Source organism: Branchiostoma floridae, chromosome 14 (genome assembly GCF_000003815.2).
Source record: "Branchiostoma floridae strain S238N-H82 chromosome 14, Bfl_VNyyK, whole genome shotgun sequence".
NCBI lineage: Eukaryota > Metazoa > Chordata > Leptocardii > Amphioxiformes > Branchiostomatidae > Branchiostoma > Branchiostoma floridae.
Genome location: NC_049992.1, coordinates 10,427,389 through 10,449,377, shown reverse-complemented (window position 1 = coordinate 10,449,377; position 21,989 = coordinate 10,427,389). Strand labels below are relative to the sequence as shown.

The window sequence follows — 21,989 nt, the reverse complement described above, 5'->3', positions numbered from 1 at the left end:
GAGGATGTTATTCATACAATTTAGTCACTAGGCCCTATTGTTATTAAACTAATCTATTCTTCTATACATACCAGTCAAAAGATATTCTGTTGTTAACAGGCTTTCCATTCTGATTGGAGTTTGAAGCTACAGTTCACGATAAGATCGCTAGATGACGTAGAGGCATTCCCTTTTCCTGGACCTGTTGGTTTCGCGGCCGACACTTGTGTGGCCTTCACTGGAGCTGCTGGAAGTTATGATGCACTTGACCGTGTATGATTCATCAATTTCAGAAATGTCTCAGGAGAAATATATATATACGAATCAGAGGTGGGCGCCGCTGAAAGAATATAGATGACGGAATTGCATGAGGAACATATAATCATATATAAACCTAACATACTTACCATGGTCAACAAAGAAATGTTGAGAGCCCACATTACATGGGTCGAGTTGAGTTCATCATCCGCTAATCCACCGTGAGGGTTGTCAGGAATGACTTGACTCCAAGGTGGCGAGGGAGATAAGCAAACACTTACCACTGAGTGTCAGACTTACTGCGGTAATCCTAACGTGTGCTGTGTGCGCTACAGAGCTTAAACCGGGTTTTGTCACCTCTGTGTGGGAAAGTTGAGCACTTGGCAAAGATTTACGCCCAAGCCGCAGTGGGATGATGTAGAGATTCGTCCTTTTTCCTCTTCTGGTGAAGTGTCCCTTTATTTCGGATTTTTATCCTAAATTGATCTTCTTCAATGACAATGGCAATTTCTTGGCCTATGAAGCGAGCATTGATTCCATCTTACAAAAGTGCTTTTTTTCTTAACGGCGCCTTATTTCGAATTTCTGAAGTAGCCTCTATGAAATGAACAAATATACATCAGTATAAGAGATATAATATAGACAACTGTTGGTGTGAAAAAATAAGCTGTAGACATGAATGGTTTCTAAATCAGACTTTTGACGTCTCTGTGACGTTTTATCTTAGTTCTCAATTCTACGTTTGCTAAGTAGTTATGTAGACTCAATTAGTTGTCATTTCAATTAATGTTGATTGAAATAGACTATGTGTACATCTGTAATCATTATTTATGGCTGTATATAGAATAGAACACCAGGGAAAATAGTAACTACGATGCATATGCATGCTACTGGTGGATGCTAATAATAGATAAAGAGATAAAGAAAGAACCCTCGGTTGCATGTTTAAACTACGTACTAGCTTCTGATAGCTACAAAGATCTCTCTGCTTTAATACCGAGATCTGAGGCTGTCAAGAGCAACAAATCATTATCCGATATGCAGTCAGAGCAAAGTGAGTAATCAGAACCTCAAATGTGATTATCAAGTAATAAAAGATGGTAATGCAGTGCGAAGATGTCTGACATAACCAACAAGACAGCGTTCGGGCACTAACACTTGTTCGGTCATCCGATGAAAAGGCTGGTCCACCAGAGTGACTTTTAGTAAGAGTGAAGAGTTTGCCATAACACGGAGATCTATATGATACCACTTTGCCAAACATATAACGTTACCAGTCAAAGAGCAATAACTTCACGGCCGGTGCCTAGTGTCTCGACTGACAAAAGACTACCCACTCTAATTCCTTTCAGTAATAGTTCATAGATCATAGGTTTGCTGGCTGAGAAACATCCATAACAACATTTATCAAACCACAAGATCTTTGCCTCTACCGTTCCTTAGGATTTTACCTTTCAGGTGTGACGCAGAAATATCTGACTACATTATCACTAATCCTAACCTCCCATGTGTAACCTTAATGAAAAGTGGTGTCTTGTGATGTGGGGTGAAAAAGTTGGAAAAAATCCATGTTACACCCCAGTTGCACTCCCTTGAGATCAATCTGATGAGTTCCTGAATGGAGGCTAAATTGTGCCCACCATACCATTTCTATCGTCTCAGATAACCATCAACAACCCTTGAAGGTGATGAAGTCGGTTCGGGGTGCCGGTGTGTCAGAAGGTCAGACAAAAGTGGAAACGGTGGCTGTTTGTCGGGCCCAGGAGAGTTGTGAAAGGTGAGGGGTTAGTCAGCTCTGGTAACGATTCGCAATTCTTTACTACGCTCGCTGATAAATGGCCCAGATAAGTGTGGAAAACGCGGCGAGAATTAGGCAGGGGGCCTCAGAACGACGATTTTAAAAGAGTTAATTTTAGTAGTTTCCCTCCACATCGGTTTCCACTGATCGATATCTATCTGCGGTTGACGGACAGAATATCTTACGAATAAGGCGAACCCTGAAAGGTAAAACTTCTATTGACACTGAAGATAGGGCAAATAAAAGCACAGATCCGTAAGAATATAGATGGAAAAAACAGTAATTTTGAAGAACATCACAATTATACCCTGCACATGCACGCTTGTCCATCCCATGTATAAACCGGTGTCTTTGTAAAACTACCTTGTATAAAAGTGTAAACCAAAAAACCCGTGAATATTTCGACTTTCAATCGCACTCAACTAGAGAGCATGATTGCATATGAACTGGGCGTCTTAGAATTTATGACATTGTTTTCAACAGCGTTTGGAGGTTGATATCATGCTGGTTCACCTATATCCGAGGGTAACCTATATCCGTTGTTTGTAGAATAAAGCGTATATAGGGATATGAAGTCGGCGGACGGTGATTTCAAATTGGAACGTTTTGAAAATATTGCAAATTTGAAACCACAGTCCGCAGATTTAATACTTCTAAATGTGCTGTCTTTAAAGACAACGGATAAAGGTTGCCCCGCGGATAAAGGTGAACTAGCGTTACAGGGAGCAGGTGTGGCAAGTCGTTCGGTGTAATGTCACCTGCGCCCGAGAATGTTACTCTTAAGGTCAGTCACCTGTACTACAACTATAGCACCAGGACATGTTTCATTTCTACGCATATTGATATATCAACAGTCAGCCGTCATGTTATATCACGGAATAGGCTTGAACAGAAGAGCAGAGTTTTTTTTGTGTTTGGGATTTTGATGAAGCGCTTCTGTGGCCTAGCGGCATCTGGGGAAATAGTATTTCATTGCAGCTGTCGTGATCTTGAGTTTGTCCACATTTTGTACATCCACAACAATTAGGCATGTGCTTTGTTCTTTAAACTATTGTATCATCGGTGCACTGTGGGGAGTCGTTGTGAACATTTGTGTTCAGCGGTACTGGCAGTTACTTCGCAATAACGTATTCGTGGTGGTTCGACCTGTACTTTGAAGAAGCTTCGTGGAGTTGGGAAATCACCCTCGAGAATTGCCGCGCCATTCCCCATTGGAAGATTTTCATCCTTATGTCCGTGTTGCTGACCATGGCAGACAGGTTATCGATCCATCGCCCCACATAACGTATGGTCAGGTCTAACAGGACCCCACTGGATCAACTTCTCAACTGTTCCACATGTCGAGTGTTTGAAGGTGGTGTCGCAGACGCCAACGCCATCAGGTCAGAGCTACAGATTGCCATGGCTCGAGACCGTAGTAATCCTACCTTCCCAATCATACATAATACATGTTCACACAAGAAACTTTACATTGGAAGCAATGTCGTTTACAAATTTGGCTGTATATCTTTAAAAGGCACTAACGGTACAGATAAGATGCCACCATCGTTACTCATGATGGGTTCCACAGCAGTTAGCCTGTAATATCCGCTGTCATGTCAAAGTGGCACCACACCATATGGGAAATGTTGCTACAATAACGGAGGACAATTGGCAGGAGAACAGCTATACACAGCCCCATTACTGTGCGTGGAATGTGCCAATCATCCCCATGTACAGACAAACAATTCGACACACAGTAATGGGGCTGTGTATAGCTGGGTCATGCGCTGCCAGTGTTATACGTGATGTTTGCATAACGGACGCTGTGCTGGTTTGATGAGTGACTGTATAAACTCATAGGACATCGACCCCTGAGTTAAGATTGAAGTTACCCGTAACATTTGGATCCGAAATCATGCCTAGCCCAGGGGGACTCCAGGGTTAGTATACGAACAGAAATTCCGATGTATAACATCAGATATGAGTCCGAAGTATTGTAGCTTAATGACGTCGGCGTTGATTTTGTAACGTTAGGATCAAGTAAAGATAAATTGTCCTGTACTTCTATTCTTTATCGTACTTGTGCATCAAACGATTTCGTGATGGTGATATGAAGAAGGCCAATTTGATAAACAGCATAATACAAATTTGACAAGTTAGCTTGTGCACAGTGACACTGATAATTACAGACGGAGTGGCGTGGGGGCCCAGACTACCCTCCCACCAATGGCCTCTTGTCCCTAATGCGCGGCAGACTGCGACATTAACTGTAGCTATGCGCTGTTCGGTAGGCGATATACAGTGACAGATATGAGCTGTCTAGTCTTTTCATGGGCCCGTTTTCATAACAGTCGTTTTCCACAACCTTCCTGTGGACTTTTATAGCTCTCTGTCCAAATTTACGGTCCCATCATGCCTCGAGTGCGTTTGGAACCTGTGCCGTTAACCCGAAGGGAAACGTTTGAATGCAGTGACCAATGGCAGCCCGGTTCGATGTGACGTGAATCATCCAGCATGCCATGACTGCTACATGTACGTTATCGGTTGCTGCCGGCTCTGGTACAGTTTCGGCGACGGTGGGAGCCGGTTCTCAACTTTATCACACTCAGTCAGCGGTTTTGTTCCGGAGTGTCCTCTAGTCCATCCTGACTTCAGTACGTGGCCTGGAGATCAGCAGACTAACGGCATAGGTACCCCGGTAGGAGGTCACAATTTTGCCGTAGCTTCGGCGGACTTGGCATGTGAGCTCTTCAACAGCCGTCCCAACTTGAGCAGACATGGGGACGCTGCGCACAGCTGACCGGCGGGTTGTTCTGATGATTTTTGCTCTACTGGTCGGATGCTTGCACAGGTAAGTACCACATGCATAACTATGGATGCCACAGTGACAATGTGTTAGAGCGTGGCTGTTGGAGATATGACACATATGTGATATTGTTGCAAGCGAAATATGTTAAAGAACATCTGCTCTATAACGTGCTGTTACTACATGGCATCAAATGCCTCCTCATTTCCCAGTATGGCATCCCCGTATAACGTCTTGCTTAGTGTTTAACTATGAAGAATGAGACTCAAAATGCAGTGCTTTTGGCTACGAGGTCCCTACCAGTTGGTCGATGGCTTTTCTGGCCTTGGTCTTTTAAGTGCCTTGGTACTGGATCTACACAATGTTAATTCATTTAATACTGAGTACAATATGTATCAAATATAACGCGAAAATGCTGGTAAGAAAATCAACATCGACCATCAAGCGGATGCCTAGATTCCAAACACGGAAAACAAACGTCAAACCAGGTATTCGAATGTGAATGAAAAGCGGTATGCAGGCCGATTGGAGCTTCTCATGAACAGAGAAACGTTTAAACAAACTGAAAAGGCAAAAGGCTTATCAACAACCCACAGCTTTAGTTTTGTACTTGAAAAATACAAGCACATGCTAAATAGTCTTCATCCTACATGTACCTCTACAATACTGACTTCTCGAGATGCTGAACCTGTGACTTGGCTGCAAACAAGGTCCGTTATCGTCGCAAACACGAGGCAACGGGTCGAAGTCAAAACAAGCGCGAATTCTATCCACAAAGTCTTTGTGTATACGTATATGTACCATAAAGTCATGATCTGTATCCATCGAGCTAGAGATACTCAGTTGTGATTATAACATATCGTGGTTTGTCGAATTCGCGAAACAACCAGTCGCATCATTCCGTCAGTTGCTTATATCATAATTGATTATATAGGTATCCTGTCTTTAGTGGCCACTAGAGACTGGCTTCCAAACAGGAACATCTCAAGTGAAAAAGTGTACATACGTTTGTCGAAGTAGGCAAAATTTCATTGACGAGACGCTACCTCTACGTGTAAGTAAATAGCATTTCCTTAGCCCCGAGCCGGCCTTGCATGAAGTACTGTAATGAGTAAAGCAGATTATTCCTCTGGAACAAAGAATTTGCCAATACTGTAACTTGAATAAGATAGAGGATGAGTGTCACTTTATTGCCCTCACTATCAGACAGACGGGACGCAGCGACGCTGAAGACTCTACAAGACATACTGCGGGACAGTAGCTCTCCGCTGAGGGAGTTCTTTACTTCACCTCAGGACAGTTCGTACAGTCTTCGTCGGGAAGCCCGATATAGGGCATCTAGAAGTAAAACGAAGCGACATGAGATGTCATTTGCACCCCGCTCTGTAAGATTGCTGCACGAAAGTGCTAGATGATCGGTAAAGAATGTTGATTCTGTCATTTATATTTTCTTAATCCGATTGCTGTCTAATTTTAAATGTTGTAAATGCATTAATGTTTTAAAGTTGATTCTGTGACTGATGACGTATTTCATGTGTACATACATGCCAAGTCATCCAGGAATAAAGCTGAATCTGAATTGTTGACTGTACATTATACAACAACGAAGGAAACGTCCTTTTTGAAAATATACAACATATGTTCCCTAATTTTCGATACTTGAATACCACGGAAAGATTCATATTCCTCATGCAATTAGATAAAGCATACATTATTGATCCATCTGTCCTTATGTTTATAATTGTTTTAAATAGCGAGAAGAAGTTGAACTTGTACATACTAGAATGTATTAGCATATGTAGAGATGAGAAGATGCCTTTTTCTTACATCAAAATTGTACCTTGTCACTAGCGCTACGACCTGTACTTAGCTTGTTTGAGCACAAATATGTACAATAAAGGTCATTCAGTCATTATAGGCTCAGAACCCAATGACCTCCACCGTATCCCATATCACTGAAGGATTATTGTGTTTTGTTGTAATGTCACGCAAATCTGAAACAAAAGCCGTAATGCCTCTCAAGGAGCAATTTGCCCTGTAGATCCGAGTCCAAGATATCGATGTTCGATCACCGGGCCATTTGGAGTAATTCCTTTCTGTCATCATAAAAGCATTTAATTCCCCATATTTCAATAACGGAATGATCCTGTATGCCTCAACGAAGTATCGGGAATTTCCCGGATTCATTCTGGCTGACCCATTTTCTTGACTACCAAGCACAAAACGCGTGACGCATAGTGAATATTGACGTGGTTTCATATAGGTGCATCTGGGATGTTGGAACAACTCGGTTATCGAACGTGCCCTACACTCCGCGATTTCTACTGTGTTTTTTTTCGAGACGTTTCTTAATCGATGTATCAGGAGAATGGAATTAGCCTTAGTCTGAGCGCCACAGTTTTTGGAAGCTGTTCGCTCGTGGGTCCATGTGAGGGTCTCACTAATGAGTTTTCAATCCACAAAATCCCACACGAAATCAACTTGGCACGTTCTCAGAAGTGCTCTGATTGCTTCTGCGGTTTAGCAAAACTAAGGAAGTTAAGTTACATTCAGAATACGTCATGAGAGAAGAGGTTGTGTGTACATACAGGACTCACAGGGTATTACTAGGCAATTGTTATGCAAGGGCATGAAGTACAACTTAACCCGTCCGCACAAGAAGTACATTTAAGTGAGACGCATGTGCACATGTTAGTCCTCTACTGTAACTCCTGGGCCCATCTTGGCCCACGCTAAATGGTGGTCAAGATTCCCCAGATAGAACGTAAACGTGGGCAGGAATGCCTTCTCTAATGGTTCTCGGATATAGCCAATGACAGTTACTCCAACAACGCCAACGGTCAAGATATTATCGCTTAGATAATTAGCCGATTGGTTCCCGTTACATCTTACGGCAGTAATGTCCGGGTGCCCTAAAGAAGTGGCCTTACCAGTCCTTATAACGGCCACACATTGTCTCTTTGAGGGTTGGCAGTACGTGATAAAGGAGAATTCTTTTAGGCTTAGGTCCCATTTCTAAACCGGGTCCCGACCTGGATGATGTTTGCAGAAACGAAAAATAAAAGTTTTTTACCAAGGAATATACACAAATTATGCTTATGACCATTTTCTTTACATTTTGTGTCTTTCGTTGCCTTTTATATCATATTTTTCGTTTCCGAAAGCTACCTGGCTGTATCTGTATCTGTATCTATATATAATAGCCGGTATAACCGCCGTTCGGCGTAACACACTAGCTTCGCAGGAGCGCGGCGCGGCAGCAGCTGGTTATATTACACCGAACGACCCGTCGCACCTAGCTTTCTTTTGCACATCTATCAGCAAGCGTTCTTTAAAACTACAAAGAGAAGATGCCCCTACTGTACTTGGTGATAACAAATTCCACTCTACGATAGTTCTGGGAAAGTACGAATTTTTGAACACATCAATTCTAGGTCGGTTACTCTGGTATTTGAAGTCATGACTGTTTCTTGTTCTTTTTTGAGCTGGTATTAGATACTTATCAGTTGGTACGTCCACCAGTCTTTTGGTCATTTTGTAGATCATGCTGTATCTGTATCTATATAGCCGGCTGGGCCCCGGGTTGGGAATTAGGACCTAAGCCGTTGAAGTATGTACTCACTTTGCTCACGTTTAGATGTCTATCAGACACCCTCCTCTAAGCTTCTTACTGGAGTTTTGCTTCTCGACGCTATATGTGGTAGCGCTTTTGCGGCGAGAGTTTGTATTCCCCCTCGTCCAGTCAAAAGCTCTGAGGAAGGTGTCTGTGAGTGAGAAACGTCGAAACGTGTTACTAAGCTAAGTAAGCATATTTCTCCTTAGTACATGAATATCCTATATATCTTAACAACCTGATGAAATCATTTTCGGACACTTAGCAGTGTTTGAGTGGCTCGGGTCTTCTCCTCTCTGCCTGCTCCGATCTTTCTATGTCTAACAGCTCAAAGTTAAATGATAAATCATTGTGAAAAGTGAGGGGTTAGTCAACTCGGATAACGATTCGCAATTCTTTACTACGCTCACTGACAAGTGACCTAGATAAGTGTGGTAAAGGCGGGAAGACTTAGGCAGGAGGGCTCAGAACGACGATTTAAGAGAGTTGATTTTAGTAGTGTTTGATTAGTTGGGGTCTTGTCTTCTCTCTCTGCTCCGATGCCACATGAATCAGGACGATCTGATGATAAGCTCTCCCATTGGTCCCGTTTAAGGCTTATCTACCTGTTACTTCACAGAGGCTTAAGTAGGGCTTCCCATATGTTTTCCGAATCTGTGTGCCGAACTCTAGACCCCCCAGGGAACCCCAACATGACTTGCTGAGCATAACTATACGAAAATAGCCTGAATATGAATTGCTAATTTTGAGAAAATTGGATTCCTGTCGTCATAGCGCTATCATGGTCCGCAATATTTGAGCCGCTTATCTTCAGAAGATAAGTAGTTTTTCTGGGTTGCTTATCTTACTAGCAAAATGGTCCATAAAATGAGTTGCATATTTTCATAGGTAGATGGTCCTGCGATACGAGATGCGTATCGTTTTCGCACAATGGTCCACTAGTTGCACATTTTCATTAGGAGATGGTGCCACTGATAGTGCGCGCTACAAGTTTTCTCCATTTAAAGTTAGCGAAACTCCTATGATAGATACACGATCTTCTTGGGTCCATTTTCTCATCACATGAAAAATGGCCGATCTGAAAGTTAAATGATAAATCAAGCAGCCATATACAGCCATATTGGCAGGTAAGGGTAATGATGTATATCCTGTCGGCTCAATACATCCATCAACACTATCTATTGGGCAGATTTTGTCATAAAGTTTATTACGTGGCAGTAAAATTTATGAGACACCCAAGGGAAAGTTGTAGTGACTCGACTACCTTAAGTGACAACATGGCTGCAACGGAAGACAGAAATAGTAAAATAAGTTTTACACCTTGATTAAAAACCCAGTTGAAATTACACTCGCATGTACTATTTGGTTTATATTGCAACAAGAGGCATAACGGTTCCGGTCTAATTCTATTCTGTTACAAGTCAAGGCAAAAATACTTAGTTGTCATTGCAGAATCATAATTCACAGGTTTTATCTCCAGGCCAGGAGTAATATGTTAGTCCTGCCGTTTAACAATTCAGCCAGCGTTCTTGCGTCCCCGCGCTTCGTAGAAATATAATCCTGCGTATGTGTAAGAAATCCTTGACACCGCTCTGTCTCTCACACATTGATCCAAGCAGATCCAATGCGTGGCCGAACATGAACTTGAGGTCGTCAACGTCCGTGGTACCGAGCTTCACGGACGAAGATTGGATTGCCACCAAGATATGAAGAAGGATGATGATGGGATAGAAGCGGAAATATCAAGGCATCGGATAGGTATCAGACGCGCTACGATGGCACCTTTTGATCTTGAGCTTTGATCCTCTCCATGACATTACCGTGTGCAACAGTATATCTACCTGATGTTAGAATCTTCACATATCAGTCATTATTACATCCTCATGAATAAAAATCAGAGAATGAAGCATTAAAGCAACGAGAATGGAGGATGGCATTACAAGAAGGCCTTCTTCATTAAGACAAATCGGTTGGAATCACAAGGATCATTGTAAATAACGATAGATGTAACTGTTAATCAGTGTCCAATAGAGCCAGCTTTGGTATTATGATTATGTACCCCTTCTATTGGGCATGAAAGAAAGCTTGTATGTTCATGTTATTTCCAAGCAGATCTTGCGGTGGCAAAATATAGCATAAGCTGAGGAAGAAGTTTAGCCGGCAAAGGAGTTCATTGGCCTTCGCGGTGGTCAATGAACTCCTTTGCCTTCTAAACTCCTTCCTCAGGTTGTGATACTATTTTATGCCACCGCACGGTCTGTTGGAGATTATGTTCATGCTAAACTTTAAGATTGTCACTACACGGCAGCCCATCTCCTGCTGGCTATATCTTCTGAAGACGATATAAGTGGGTATAGATAAGCCCCCCTTTCCACTAGACGGCGACCGCGCTGCGCTCTCACTGCGACCCAAATAGGATTTGTGTAACCTTCGATCGCTTTGACACTGGGTATATCATACAACATGTAAAAGTATGACTGTAAGACATCAAAACACACAAAGCGTAAAAAGATTTGTTTCCTTTCTATACAAGTCGTTGAGCGATCTGTCAAATTGTAAGTCGCAGAGAGAGCGCGGCGAGAGCGCCGTCCTAGTTAAAAGGCAGTATACGAACATGATCACGAACGAATTGGTTTAATTACGTTCGTATCGAGTCCACATTGTATTTTTGGAGCCAATTACATAACGTGATGTTACATATCATATATAACAACACTAAATGTACGAGATATAGAACCCATTCCTCTAAGGCAAGATGGGAGGCATATTGAGTGTGGTATGAATGCTGATCTTGTCAGTAGCCCACAAGCATCAGGACCAAATTGCAACGTAAAAGCAGCAATGATGGGGAACAAAATTACGCATGGCCCTCCCAACTCATTCAATCACATTCCCCAGAACCTTAACGATACCTTGAGTTGTAATACATGTTACAACACGACTTGATCGTGTCCCATTCTGAATGTAACTCGACGGTATATCATATGGTAGCGAGTCTTGTCCATGAAATTCCTACAAATGTCAAATAAGTAGGACATAATTCTTTTTTGATCCGCTGGACGATTCTGTTATTTTGACGCTCGGCTCTGTGTGACCCCAGCTGGCCGGAAGGCCAAGCAGGACGGACGATTGGGGAGGTTTGATCGATAACCAGGCCACACCTCATCACGCATGAAAATTGCGGGGCGATCATTTTCCTTTTCGTGGTAACACCTAGTATCAAACGTCCGTAATGGCAAACTGAATGTCCATCCCTTGATATGCTGGCCGTGTGCGGGATATGATCCCGGGGTTTGCCCAGCTTCTGTGTGACGTCTGACGGACGATACCCCAAGTTCCCACTGGGAGGTCTATCATAGGTTGTGACCGGAGGAAATGTGAAGAAGTAACAGCAACTGGATGATCGAGTTGGAGATTACATTTTAAACTCCTTGACGATTGTTGTCATAACCGTGAGGAGCACGCCCATATACAGCAAACGTGACCAATGATGCATCATTGGCTCTTTTTATACAAGTTAAAAATCCCTGAATGATTTTACCACAAAGTCATCCTCACGGTTGACCGGTCGCAGTTGTGAAGGAGTGTAAAAAGTGCATAAAGAATGTGTCTGAAGATGAAAATACCCAAGCCATCATAGCCACGATTCAAAGCAATGAGCATATAACATGGGCTAAAGTTTGTTACCACCACAGCTATACATGTAGATTGTCTACTAAAACATTTGGAGCGCCGTTTTGTTGCTCGTAACTCGAATCAATATATGTACCCATAGAGGATTCCGTGTTTCCCTGAGGATCATGATGTGTAGGGCCAGTAGGATACATGGTGCGCCGCTCGGTTAGTTAGGAGCCGTGCAGGGATTCGTACCTCACAACCGTACGTTATTGAGCCCCTTAGTGCTGCTATGTATGTACCAACATTATTTGATTAGGGCATTTGTGGTTTGGTTTATATCTTTAATATGAATAATCATTACAACGTGCTAGCACAGTGGATAAGAATACACCAACAGTGAAAATAGGCCGATGAAAAGTAAGTTAGAGAACTGTGATCAAAAATATGTATTATGGAGAATTGTTGTTTACTTAAGCTTTGACCAAGAATCACTTGTCGCCCGGGATCTCAGTATACAGTATATGTGGATATTAAGACACGCTTCGTTTCTGCAATGTTTTCAAAAAGTCATGCTTTTTGTAAGGGTTTTGGCTGTAGGTGAAACGTCAACGCTGTCACCTGCAATAGACCAGCAGGCAAACCTGGACCGATGACTTCCTGAGAGGATTCTGCGTTAATGACGGTGCACAATCAGTCTTACTCAGGCGTGAAGGGTAGAGGAAAGTTTTCTGCTGCGTTCCCTGGAATGATCGGCAGATAATACTCCCTGTGCTGAAGACAGATGAATATTTGATCACACACAGGAAAGTCAACATCCTCTGGTAATAATGTGCTTCAAGCTGCCAGAAGCAAACTCGTCAGCACTGCAAGGTAGAGGCATGACTGATCGCATACCTGATTGCAGTCGTCTCTGTTCACTTCCGCCTTAACGGAGTAAAACTAGCAAAGCCACCTCAAAAGTTTCATCAAATGTCCTTAACTTCGGTGATGTTGTTTTGACATTACCAACTTGTAAGCAAGTACACCTTCCTTCATTAGTTTGTTTTGACAGCAGGAAGGTCATTCGTTTAATGTCATGAAAGTCCAGATGAGCTTTAGACTATCATTCCTTACGTTGGAGTTTGCCACATAGATTACTTTCAGACGTTTAATCATATCACATGTCCTCATCCCGGTAGATCCAATCAACCACACACACCGATAATCAACCACTCTTCGCGTGTTGATGAAGGGAAAAAGGATTACAGGCAATGGCGTTGAAGGTCCAGGAAGATCCATTCCCATGCTTTCTAATCGAAACCTTGCATTTGACAACTCCGGAAGCAATCGAGGACTTCAAGAAGAGAGAGTGATGATTGTATCGATGTCTCTTCAGCGTGATGTCATCTTCAGCATACAGGTGGTTAATATGTCCTCCTGCTGGGCTATCAGCACCTCCTGCACATCCGAGGGCGGGTTTGCCGATGATGTACTTGTAGGTCCGGCTATTTGATATAGTCCATTAATTCTGCACACCGTGAATGCTAGAAGACTGAGTCAAACCTGCGCTGACGGCAAGTTCTGTGACTGAACTGCCAAAAAGCAAAAGTTATTGCCTGCGAAAATGGTAAATATATGGCGTTGGATTGACAGCCTTTAGACTGTCACTTCCAACTTGATTTCTTTTGTCCTCGGTACCTATAATCGCCAATTTTCCATCATATAGTCCAAAGTGCTGCACAATTCTCTCAAAATTTACGTCATTGGCTCATTAGTTTTTCCAGCCTGTGATTTAGATCAAATAGACTATATCGATGATTATGGTGGCCTACTTAACACAAGTACAAGGCTAATGGCTTTGCATCTCCTTCAAAGGACTGCAGCTCAAGCTATCAATGGGTCAAAAACTATTAACGGGTGCAACTTAAACTATCAATGGCTCAAAAACTATCGATGGCTGAAAAATGACTGCTCTTAAAAAATATCCCTAAATATAACTTTCTGGCGATTGCAGTAAGCATACCTCTTGACAACAGCATGTTGTATACCTTTGTTTTTGGCTTGGTTCAATATACTATTTAACGTCTTTGTTTGTCATTGTAGTCGCTCTTCATAAAACTGAATAGTTAAAGCAAGTTAAGAAAAGAAAAGGGGAATTTAGACGCAATTGGAAACTGTCTATTCATAACCTTTCCTCAAGACACCAAGTCTCAAACCAAGCTACAAAGGTGAGGAAACAAAGTAGCCTGAATAAAGCAAAACGATACCGTTCATAATTCGCATTCAGTTATTGATGAATAGCAATATTGCATTTGACAGTGGTTGTTTCAAATTACGGCTAGTACTTAGGTGGGATTTAGCAGAAAGGTTCAGTCGATACGCTCTGGTGTGCAATCGTGCTTGAGGGGCAGTCTTCTTCATTTATGTGTTTCTGGAACACCCACATCCCACACTGGTTGAGAGAGAGAGAATTAGTATGGCTTAAAGCAACACAAACATACGATGATGTTAATCTGAAGGTTCTACTAACGTCCCTATGAAGTTAGCAAACATGCTCCTGATAACCGCTGCCGCTGCATTTGTGCACTTAATTAAGTCTTTATTACCCTGCTGTAACCACTAATGTTTCACAGCTGCAATGATATTACAACATAATCATTTGTAGGCTCCTGACCACCTTGTTTTTTCACGGGTTCCTTTAATAAGCCCTATTCATATACTTGGGGGGGGGGGGGTGACCGATGTTTCCTGGCTGCTGAATCTGATAATTGGGTGTGCTTCAAGTTCTAGAGTTCTCTAAGACACTTGTGATGAGATGAACGCACTGCTTTCTACTTCAGCAGACTCCTCTCACTGGTGCACCCCGCTGTCAGCGTCGTGGGTCCGAAAGAGTAGTAGATTGGCCAAACTAAGGGTAAATAATTTGTCAGATGAGTTAGCGGCCAAAGAAGCGTGAGTACAGTCTCCACACGATTCCTCTCGGGGCTGAATGAAATGTACAAAATGTCCAAACAGGATGAATAATTTGCAGGAAGACGTCAGCCAGCTTCTTCAGCAAATTATTCACTCTACTTGGACAATTTTTTTCAGTCCCCAATGGAGACTACATTTAAGGTTCTTTGGTCGGCCTACTCCTCTGGCAAATTACCCAAATAGGCGACTTATCTGGCAAAGAGCCTAGGTTAGTCTCTTGTGAATTTTGCAACCTATTCGGCCAATTCCTGCAATTCTTTCATTAACTACAGGAAGCTGGTAGAGACTTGGTTAAAGTTTCTTTGGTGGCAAACTTTTCAAAGCCAATCACGCACTCCATTTGGGCCAATTCATACTGTCTATTTAGTTTTATCAGAGTGTTGGTGGTACTCGTTGTACAGAATGTCCCACTCTCGCGATTGTTGCATAACTACTTTCCTGCCTGCATGAGCAAGTCCCGCCTTGAAAGTTGAAGAAAATGATGTCTTTTCAGGCAAGCGTCCGCAATGGACAACATGACGGAACTAATGGAGACCCTCCTGGGGGAGCAGCCGCAAAATCTCCGCCCAAACTTTGACGGTGAGGTTAATAGCCAACGTTCGTTCGCCTGTACCAAGGCCTTTGTCGAAAAATTATGCAGCAAGCTTTGAAAGAAATTTAAAGTTACAGCTGGTAACCGTAGAGCCACCGTTATGTTGATTGTTGATACTTCAGAGCAAGCTATTATGGTACCAATGTCATGTGGGCAAGATATGATGTTATAACAAGGAGGTTATAAGGAATATCAAAACTTCTCCTGGATTTAACTATTAAACTTAATAAAATTGATGCGCCTGAAATATTTGTATAAGCGTAACATAACTAGCACTGATAGGTTAGGTATATTACATAAATTTTGATGTACCCTACAGGCCCACCTGTAGAAGTGATCGCTAACGTCTACATCAGCAGCATGGACTCAGTAGAAGAGAAGACAATGGTGAGTCTACTATCAAAACTCTATTGTTGTTTCGAATATGTTCCTGTATACGTATAGACTACTTACCGTCAGACCATAGCATATATATAATCGAAGTTGTGGGCATCTACATTAATTTAGACGCCCCTGTATCGCATGTGTACTGGTAGTGGTAGCCTACTTGTTGTGTAAGATTACGTATCGTTTGTTTCAACAGCTTTGTCTGAGCATATATTTTGCATGAAGATACTCGTACATATTGAAAACTCACTTGATAAAGACATGCTATAAATGTACATGTATCTATGAAAATTGTAAATGCTCTTACAAAAGGAAAATCGATTATTGTCAGAGACATTCTTTTTCACTGCTTCAAAACCAAAACTTATTGCTTAACTGCCTTCAAACAGTTGTCCAATAAAATAATAGAAAAGTCTTTTATGACCATTCGTTTGTTGATTGTGACGAATATTTGAAAAGAAGCCTACTTGCTGTGGAACATGTGATGTAAGCCATCAATTCAGGCATTTACGTTGTAGACATTATGGAATGATCAATGTTTTTACACTAATTAGGGTATTATCTACTGAGTGATTACACAGTAGGCACAATCAGGAAAATTCAATCTCGTTCTCAATTGATTTTAAATCTTTGGATAGGAATTTGCAAAGTCAGCAGTACTATAGCTTCATAATCAGTTGATAACTTGTTAAGAGTGCTCAGGTGTCAGGTGCTGGATATGCCAACGTGCTTGGTGTAGAATATTATGCATGCTCTGTCAATATGTAAAAGAGGAAATTCGATTTTCCTGTGCTTTTATCAAGTGTAGATTTTTTTTTTGGGTGTAAACCATCAAATTTCTGATTCCTCGAACGTGAATTCGACTGTGTTTTCCCAATATAAACATCAAACGCTCCTACCGCACAGTGTGTGGTTGACCTGGCTTAATTTCATTAACCACTGGACTGAGCAATTGGATGAGGGATTGATCTTTGGTTGAACTGTCCGGTAATTGATATTGACCCGAGGACCCAGAGTGAGGTTGAGCTTGGGAGTGCATTCAGTTCGACCCATTGCGTGAAGCTTGTGAAGTAATATTGTAAACATCATATTGAAATGCAAGACATACATCATATCACCTGCAACGACGTTTGGTTACATGTTTGAGAGTTGTATATGTTGGCACCCAATATAGCTAAGCTACCTGGGTTTGCCCCGTATTACGTTGTCTGCAATTTCAGTAAATCTAAATTTAAATCTGGCGAAAAGATCACAGCAATACTGAAACGTTACATAGCAAGCACACATACACACACTTAAGAAATCTACGTGTGTTGGCTGGGTAAAATCATTGACACACAGTCACACACGCGCACGTACGCTCAGACACACACACGCGTGCGCACGCACGCACAAGCACATTCACACACATGTCTATATATGCCTTGACCATGTAAGGTTATTGACTTCGAATCGGCCGCTACTGTACTTTCTACTGCCTTTATCGACAGGCATGGGGACCTGAAGGCTATTATCATATGGCCTGGTAACACGTAACCCAACGGGGGATGTATGCATCGATTTATTAGCGAGGCGTACAGCCTTTAGTCATTCCCGGGATTCAAGATAGATTTGCCCATGAAACAAACATCAATATCCGCCGAGCTACCTACAGTTCCACACATCGTTACTCAAATTCCATTATGCTGTCACACATCCGTTTTGCTTTGGTGATCAGGAAAATGTAGACATGTAGAAATCCCTGGTGATAAGATCATCATTAGATTCTGACATTCTTTTATCGCGATTGTAATCTGATTATAAGAAAGCTGACTCAAGAATGCGCTTGATTACTCCTTCTTCAGGAAGTTTATATATTATACAGATAATGAGATCATGATTATCATACTGTCACTAATAGCAATAACGATAAAGTGTGTTGATACACGTTTCCTCATCGAAGTGCTGACAGCCATAAAGCTGCAATTTGCCAATGCATGTCTTGATAAGACTTATACACTGCCGTACTTATGTAAAATTAATCAGGCTAGTTCATTTAACAAAGATGTGATTCAAAGGTGAAAAAGTTCATATTTCAGCAAAATTTCTAGCATTTAGCAGAGACACAGTGGGAAAAAGAGAGTGTAATGAAAGAAATAGTTTCAGGCTCTTTATCGCAATTTTAGTCATAAAGTTGAGGGTCAGTTACTAGTAGATTTAGCCACAATGATTATCTGGTCTAGTTTTAGATTTGTAACGGTCACATGGCGTCAGATAACACACCGCATTGTCAGCACCCTGTACAAGATGGAGTGCTTCTAATTACCATAGGGCATCCTTACACAGGTCAGACAGGCAGTATGCTCCAGTACCATGGGACTCTTCGCAATAAATCAGGCTATGGACCTTGACAGAATGTCCTTTGGTGATCATAGGTTTCTCACATCAAGCGAATCAGCAGTAAATCGTCATGTTGAATTTGCAGTTATAGTGCGACTTATAAAACGGTTACTCAGGGTGTTAATAACTACCGAGCAATGCAACATCTCATCTGAAAATGATTTAATGAAAAGAGAAATGGCAATGTTCATAATCCAGCTTACGCCATGCTGCGCATAGAACTAATGACAGGATTAGCAATAATGAGGCTACGATAAAATAAAAGATCACGATGTGTGCACAAGGAATGGAGAAATAGATTGAACGAGGCGAACACATTTAGGCACGGGTAGCAATGAAATTACTTGTATTGAAGCATGAACTCTTCGTGCTCCCCGGATAGCTTTAGAAGTTACAACTCATGTATCTTAGAGTTTTGCTGCATCACTCTTACTTTTAACACCAGATAGACACAATAAACAGATCATGCCTGACGTTTTCAAGGCCAAATTAATCTAAATTGGAAGTCCTGTATTACGTTAAACGTGACCATAGACGTGACACGTGCTTCTAATTTGCGATACCATGACTTGATAATGGATTGTACGGTATAGAGAAGCGTCGACCCAGTTATTATTGATGGCCTTTAGAAAGACAACAGTTAGCTCAGTGTTTATAGTTATTACAGACTAACACTGTAATTTCTACCTCTGCCTTTTTGTTGGAAGCTGCACTTACGTTGTCATTGACGTGGAAGGAGGACACAAAAGAAAGACTTACTGTCCATTCGCTCACCATTATTTAGAGCATCATGAAGAGGAATGCTTCCTATTATCCTTTTCCGTTTATGCGCCTCTCATAAAAGAAAGGTCTTCGGCAGGATAATTGGGTAACTGCATAAAATGTCTGCTGGCATCGCAGAAGACAACAGACGGCGTATATTGTACCACCAGTGGGGCTGTGGACAGATTGGCTGTTTGCCATTTATGATGGAGCAGGATCGGATATCTCTCGCTACACAACATGGCTGGGGTACAGCCTGTAATGACGCAGCAATGATACCGGTTTTAAGCTAAGATAAGTTGCTCCTTGATGACCTTCAGGGCAGCAGCCAATATTGCAAAAGGTTGTAGACAGGAAACTGACCTGTTTACAGTTGATGGATAATTTTTTGCAAGACCGGCACGCCTTGTTACATCAATCAAAGAAAAGTTGGGCAGGGGTTGAGTATGCCTCGGTTACGATCCTATTTCTTTTTGTTACGCGTTACACCTTACAGTATATACATAGAGAGCTGTGGTAAACGAGTCTCTTCAATTGTCAGTGTGTCTCAACGTGAATATCAGGACCAGTGACGTAGATAAAGGCGTCTTTCAGATAGTTTTCTCTCCAGTCTTAACAGTCCCACGAAAGAAGCCACCATCAAAGTTCATCAATCAGGTTGGGATCCACCAGATATCGACCAGACCCTAACAAAGCATTGACAACGAGCTCTACTTTCTTTATTGATCCGTTCTCATTACACGGAAATAAATGAGCCATCACATTGGGAGTGGCAATTAGCGGATGTGCAGCCTAAGAGAAACAACAGTGCTAGTAATTGTGTAACACGCCAAGGATGTCATACGGGGCACATTTGTGATATCATGAAAATGAACTACTCGTGTCTTTCCGGCGTCTAGCAACAATCTATTTTCTGTTGTGAAATGAAATACGGCCGCAACCGTGATTTAAAACATACCAACGACAGTGCTGCTGCTACCATTCGATCAAAGCAAGCTGCTGATACAGATCCCGACACAGTGCCAACACTTGCCTCACAAGATGCATCTGTCATACAGTTACCTAACTACAGGTACTGAACAAACGTTCATGGTTCGCAGGTGTATATCGATCCTTTCAGGACCTACCGCTCATGACTCGGAACCTGATGGAAAGTTGCGAGATAGAACCAGTCAGGAATCTATTATCCGCCTGAAAGGTTTAACAGGAGGTAAAGTCTAAAACGGTGATGCCTATTGCTATCTCGTAATGGCTATCAGCAATGACAATTAGTAATTGGCCTAGCAGGAGCTTTAAAATACATGTGACTGTTCTGTTGTCAGCACTTCAGGGATAGTAATCTGCTCTTGAGGCATTGAAATCCGTCAATACTTAGCAAAAATGTAAATTCAAATAAGATTGTCTGGTTTATTGGTGACTCGAATACGTCAATAGGGACATGCGGTACCTTCTCCTGCATTGAAATCCGTCAATGCTTAGCAGAAATGTAAATCACCAAATAAGATTGTCTGGTTTATTGATGACGTCAATGGGGACACGTGGTACTATATCCTCACACACTCGGTGATAAATTACCATGCTAAGCCTCTATACTGAGTGAAACGCATAGTTAAAATACAAACGGCTGTGAAAAGCAATAGTATGAATTGGGCTGTTTATCTCATTGTACATAGAATACGCAATGAATGGGTTTACCCACATGCTTGTTTATTGCATTGCTAGAGCGTGTACGCATCAAACGGACAGCTACAAAAATATTTTAACCACATGTACAGAGTTACACATTCTGATATTTGATCATGAAAAAGCGAAGACATGTAAAGGCAGAAGGGGCTAGTTTTTGTCTCATCGAAGAGGGACATGCAAAGTCTCCGATCAATTGATACGGTAGATGTGATGCAGCTTTGCCATCAATAGATCTTCAACCAATGGACGAGACGTGACGTCTGGTTTTAGAAATGTCAAACAAAAATTCCAGCCTGGAATCAATTCATATGGACTGTTCAAGAAAATACATATGCAAGTAATCAAGCAATAAGGATATACCATTGATTATTTCTGTTAAAGTGAGTGCATGCATCGCTAAGACACAATAAAGAAACTGTTTATAGATTATCTAATCAAGCCACTAACATAAACGACCTCTGGTCCGCTGAGCTCTCCAGAACTAAAACTTCAATAACGATGCAGAAGTCTTCTGACGCACGCAAGGCATACGTCTCGGTGGCTTTAGCGTAGCCCATTGCACAGCCCAAAATTTTTTTCGATCGTGCCAGCCAACAATAAGATATGGTAATTACTTCATTAACTCTACGCGCTACTGATTGGAAGCTTGTAACATGTCGGTGGTGAGTTTATTGACATGACGTATTCTTTCGTAATCCTTAACAAAATGCAGGACGCTCAGATGTTCCTTGCAGCCTCAATTTTATTACCCGCAGTTTATTTTACATCACCGTCTGCCACTTTGATCTCAAATCATATAACAGTACGTAAAGATGATGGGTTGACTTTCAAATCAAATGCAGCTGTAAAAGAATTAGAAAGCAATCATGCAACGTAAAATAAATATTTTGTTTTACTGGCAAATTCATTTACTAGTTTTTGATAATGCATGGGTGCTGAAATGCCTTCCATACGCGCCAAAATGGACTTCTTCAGGATTACGTGATACGGAGAAAGTAAACTCTTCACCAACCCATCACCACTATTTTTTATGGACCCGTTTAGTCCTCTTTCGCTACCCAGTAGCTCAGAACACGTGCATTTATGCATAGGTGGCGCCAGTGGGTGAAATGTTGGAAGTCACTACCCCTACCCCCACCCCTCCTGTGAGTCGATGATTTTGATTGGCGAAAAGTTT

The 21,989-nt window shown here is 41.8% G+C and overlaps 1 protein-coding gene across 1 annotated transcript in view; it reads left to right on the top strand.

Annotated features, from left to right (window-relative positions):
- Positions 1–4,395: 4,395 nt before the first annotated feature.
- The window catches only part of LOC118429836 (glycine receptor subunit alpha-1-like), a 28,590-nt gene continuing 10,996 nt past the window's right edge, over positions 4,396–21,989 (top strand). Inside the window, exons 1-3 of the mRNA XM_035840436.1 lie at positions 4,396–4,868; positions 15,500–15,585; positions 15,918–15,985. Coding sequence (XP_035696329.1) covers positions 4,795–4,868; positions 15,500–15,585; positions 15,918–15,985 — 228 coding nt within the window. The 5' untranslated portion in view covers positions 4,396–4,794. The remainder of the gene's footprint in view (positions 4,869–15,499; positions 15,586–15,917; positions 15,986–21,989) is intronic.